The sequence below is a fragment of the Lupinus angustifolius genome, chromosome LG04, assembly GCF_001865875.1.
Source record: "Lupinus angustifolius cultivar Tanjil chromosome LG04, LupAngTanjil_v1.0, whole genome shotgun sequence".
Classification (NCBI taxonomy): Eukaryota; Viridiplantae; Streptophyta; class Magnoliopsida; order Fabales; family Fabaceae; genus Lupinus; species Lupinus angustifolius.
In genome coordinates, this window is record NC_032012.1 from 10,285,689 (window position 1) to 10,290,597 (window position 4,909).

Consider the following 4,909-nt stretch of genomic DNA (forward strand, 5'->3'; position numbering starts at 1 on the left):
TATATAAAACTTATACAATGTAGACAATAATATAATTATTATAGAGGAATGACTTATCACATCATGCAAGATAATTATTACAATCACTTATCTATGGAAATATTTCTTCCATAATCATTCATTTCATTTTCACAATATTTCCAACCTTGTAGCATATGTTAGTAAGAGCTTGAGACCTTGAAATCCTATCTTGGTAACCATGGTTGGCATAAAATTATCAAGTATATTCCACAACTTTGACTTTGTTTTTTGGTACATCGAAGAAAAGAAAGATCGAACTAATATAAAGGTGAAAGATCCATCTATAAGATATATATAAATCTTATTGGATTTGAGTCTCAAATCTTATATTTATTATCGAAGGAGTGTGACCTAAGTTTCAACATACAATCTGTCAAAATATTTCCCTATCTCAAGATATGTTGTATTTGAATCAATATCAAACTTGGACCAATCAATAATTTAGTGAGAGCACTGAGTCAATGAGTCATTGTTTAGATAATGAGTCAATGGTTGGACAAATTGACTCGGTTTGCATTAAAAATTCTAAAACAATTCATAATATTAACTAACATTCCAATATCTTTTATTTAACTTATCCAATTTTAAAAGTTATTTTCCAAAGCGAGTATAATTACTTATCCTCGATAAAGTACTTATTAATCCTTCATCTACTCCCCATTAATGTTAACATTAGATTAATCTTATATAGAGCTAGTTATCTTTTATTACAAAATTTAGCATCATAAATATTTGGATATTCTTATATAATTAATATTTACACACACTTTTAAAAAAAAACATATTATTCATGCTATTTAAACATCAAGTTCTATTAAACAAGTTTTACTTAAATCAACAAACTAGACAACTATACATTTATTTATAAGTTACAAACTCATAACTATAAGTTCTTTTTTTATTGATCGATAATAGCAATCAACAAAAAAAATGTCGTCATCCTTTTATCACACTCATTTACCAACACTACTATCTAGAAAAATGGGAAATAAAATATTACACTCATTTATTTTAACTTTTAATTTTAATTTTTTCTCTGTAAAATCTATCTTCAAGAATTTATTATGGTTAATTTTATATAGACCCTATTTAAAATTTTGTTGACTCACCTACCACCATAAATTAAAATAAATAATTATTCATCTAAGAAAGAAAAACAATATTTATTGTAACTCATTACATTTTTTTGACTTATGTTTTTAAATAATATAAAAGAATATACTAGAATATAATTGAAGCATATAAATAAATAAAACAAACACAAAAATTGCTTCATTTTTTCATTTCAACCCAAAAGGAAAAAGAAAAAGAAAAGAAAAAAAAGCGATCGAAGAAAATGTGTGGTGGTGCTATTATCTCCGATTTCATCTCCGGCGGCGGAGCTCCGGCGAGATCTCGTCGTCTCACCGCTGATTTTCTGTGGCCAGATTTGAAGAGTAGCAATCCATGGAAGAGTAAGCGTAAGCCGGTAATCGATTTCGACGATGAGTTCGAAGCTGATTTTAGGGATTTTGAGGAAGATTCTGATATTGAAGGTGAATTTGATGAGGATGATTTCGTCATTGATTCCAAAAAGAAATCTTTTGATTTCAAAGCAACTAAACCTTACAATTTGGTTTCTCGTGGTAAGTAACATTTCTTCAATGTTTCATATTTTTTTGGAGGGTGGTTTGAAATTTTGGAATTTGTTTTTTATTTTATTTTGGGATTGAATTGAGTTTTGTTTGTTTGTGTGTGATTATGTTGTATAATTATGTGAGCACTTGAAGTAAAAGTGAGTCAAATTTGAAGTGAAAATTTTGGGATTTTTTGTTTATTGAGTTGATTGCTATAGTTTTCTGGTACCTGAAAATAAAAATGGATATAATTTGTGATTTATTTGAAGTGAATATTTGTGTTTTTTGTCATGGAGTTTATATTAGTGTGGGTTTATGCCCTTAAAATAAGAATGAATCTAATTTGTGATTTTTGAAGTGAATAAATAAGGGATTATTTTTATATGGAGTTGATAATTGGTGTCTCTGGGAATTTAATTTGTAGATCTGTGAGAAAGGTGTTTACTTTATTGCAGATCTTGTGTTTTCTAGATTTGTTTTTGTTGATAAAAGAAGGGGAACAGTTTCAATTTTTTATTTTAATTGGATATGTGTGTGTGTTTCTGTGTGTTCAATTTCTATTTTAATTGTAAGATTGATGTTTAATTTCATCATGCTGTTATGTTGTTATTATTACAAGCTGTTCATGTCTTAGTAACATCAACACTCTACTGAGTAACAAAATGAACTTAGCCAATACCTGTGCATATTATGTTCTATTGAGATTCTTGCTGATTTCCTTTAAGCTTGTCCTGGTGGGTACTTTAATGCTTTCAAATGGTTTTTGGAGGATTTGGGGAAATGGTTATTTGCATCATTGCATGTGTGTTTCTGCTCTGGTACTATCTGTTGTCACTAGTCACCCTGAGAACTTTACTTTTTTATGATTATTTTAAGGATATACAGCTTCAAAACCTGTGGTATTCGAAGGGCAAGCTGAGAAGTGTGCAAAGAGAAAGAGGAAGAATCAGTATAGGGGGATTCGTCAGCGTCCTTGGGGAAAATGGGCTGCTGAGATCAGGGACCCGAGAAAGGGTGTTCGTGTATGGCTTGGAACCTTCAGCACTGCTGAAGAAGCTGCAAGAGCTTATGATGCTGAAGCGCGGAGGATCCGTGGCACCAAAGCAAGGGTGAACTTCCCTGACGAGGCACCAAGTGCTTCCTCGAAACGTTCCAGGCCAAATCCACAGGAGCAACTAGCAAAGGAAAATCTGAACACTGTTCAGCCCTATGGCAATCTGAACAATGTTCAGCCCAATGGCAATCTGAACTCTGTTCAGCCAAATGGGAATCTGAACGCTGTTCAGCCCAATGACAATCTGAGCCACAAGTTCAATGTTGTTAGCAGCAATGAGGACGACATCTATGCTTCTATCGATCTGTTGGAACAGAAGCCACTGGTTAACCAGTATGCTAACAAGGGTTCATTCTCTAGTAGTAGAAATGAGATCACTTCTCTTGCTTCGTCTGATGATTTCACCCTTTACTTCAGTTCAGATCAGGGAAGTAACTCATTTGATTATTCAGATCTGCCTGAGATATCATCCATGCTTTCTGCTCCTCTGGAAGGTGATACTCATTTTGTGCAAGATGCCAATCAGCAACAGAACAATCTGCATTCTAACTCTCAGGATGGTTCTGCAAAGACACTGTCTGAGGAGCTTGCAGATATTGAATCCGAGTTGAACTTCTTCAAGATGCCATATCTTGAAGGAAGCTGGGATGATGCTTCATTGGAGTCCTTTCTTGCTAGAGACGCAACTCAGGATGACGGAAACCTGACAAACTTTTGGAGCTTTGATGACATCTCCATGGGTGGCAGTGACGTAGTTTTCTGAGCAACCCCCCTTGGTAAATAAAGCTACAAGTTAGTAATTTTCCGTCTGCTTCCGGATTTTTAAATTTTGTTTTTGTTGTTCTCTAATTGATCGGAGAAACTTATATCTGGCAAAAAATTATGATGTTACTGCTTGTCATTTGTAGCGGAACTATATAGTTGTGCTTTGCGGTTTTTCCTTGTAGAAAGACCTTGGTTTTTCCTTGTAGAAAGACCTTAGTTTTTGGGATTTTGAACTTAAGGTTCATATGGGTGATTGTACATTCTTGTTTGATTATGGTCATTTGATTATGGGCTATATTCCCCCTCTTGTATCAATGTATGGAATTGTACATTCTTGTTTGATTATGGTCATTCGATTATGGGTTATTATTCCCCCTCTTGTATCAGTGTATGTATGATATCATATTACTCCAGCTATATGGTATTTTTCTGCATAGGTTAGTTGCTTCTCTTTCAATCTATAACATGTTTCTTTGGTCGCTTAAAACATTGAAGATTGAAGATTTGTTAAGAATATTTGGATCTTTTAAGAAATGTTTTCTTCTTTTCTTCTTCCACTTATTTATTACATTGTCATCAGTGTTACTTTGGACTGTGGTGGGAAGCACAATCTTGAACACCTGATGCATGATTTCATGAGCATCCACCAATAAAGTTGTTTCATCTTATCACCAACTTTGAAACATCATATTTTTGCCGACATTGTATGAATTTTACACATTGTTACTGCATCATTCACATTTATGTTTATTATTATCGACTCTTCAAAAAAAAAATATAAATGAATGGAGATATTGTACGGATTGTGTATAAATCTTTACACTAATATTGTATAAATATTACACTCATTAATCTACTATTTTAAAATAAACATCAAATGAATCTTTATCTTATGGGTTCAATTCCTATCATATACACTGAAAAAACACTTATGTTTGTATCATTAGATCTCAGAAACAATTAATAGAAATACACTTGTTGCATAAACATCAAATGACATGCCCAAGTTGTTGTTTATGGAACATTAATTCCCAGTCAAAACACTTAATTATTAAAATTTTAATTTAAATATATATTTTTAACCAATCACAATAAATGTTACATGAAATGAAATGGTAAAGTTATTAAGAAAACAAATGTTAGTTTCATTTCTCTACATATATAATCCCATGGAATTATATCAAAACCACCTTGATATCATTGTACCCAAAAAAATTAGACAGCATCACATGATTTTTTTAGCTTAATGATACTCAACATTCTACCCATTTAAAACTTTAGATTCTTCTTCTATTCGCCACAAATATAATGTAGGTATATAAATTAGAGATAACTGTGTGTGAGATAGAATGTAACATAATTTACTATTTAAACTAACATTTAATTTTGACTGAGTTGTTTCCTAGTTTTTGGTGACAATTGTGTTGAAACTTGAAACCTTGGGAGCTGAATT

At 32.0% G+C, this 4,909-nt stretch overlaps 1 protein-coding gene across 1 annotated transcript; it reads left to right on the plus strand.

Annotated features, from left to right (window-relative positions):
- Positions 1,300 to 3,763, plus strand: LOC109345758 (ethylene-responsive transcription factor RAP2-2-like). The gene is made up of 2 exons (XM_019584945.1): positions 1,300 to 1,646; positions 2,514 to 3,763. The coding sequence occupies exons 1-2, from the start codon at positions 1,358 to 1,360 to the stop codon at positions 3,452 to 3,454; spliced, it is 1,230 nt and encodes a 409-aa protein (XP_019440490.1). The 5' UTR covers positions 1,300 to 1,357; the 3' UTR covers positions 3,455 to 3,763.

Excerpts from the sequence above, each read along its gene's own strand:
- LOC109345758 (XM_019584945.1), top strand. The coding sequence starts at position 1,358 with ATGTGTGGTGGTGCTATTATCTCCGATTTCATCTCCGGCGGCGGAGCT. Across the intron at positions 1,647-2,513 it reads TTACAATTTGGTTTCTCGTG|GATATACAGCTTCAAAACCT; the intron begins GTAAGTAACATT and ends GATTATTTTAAG.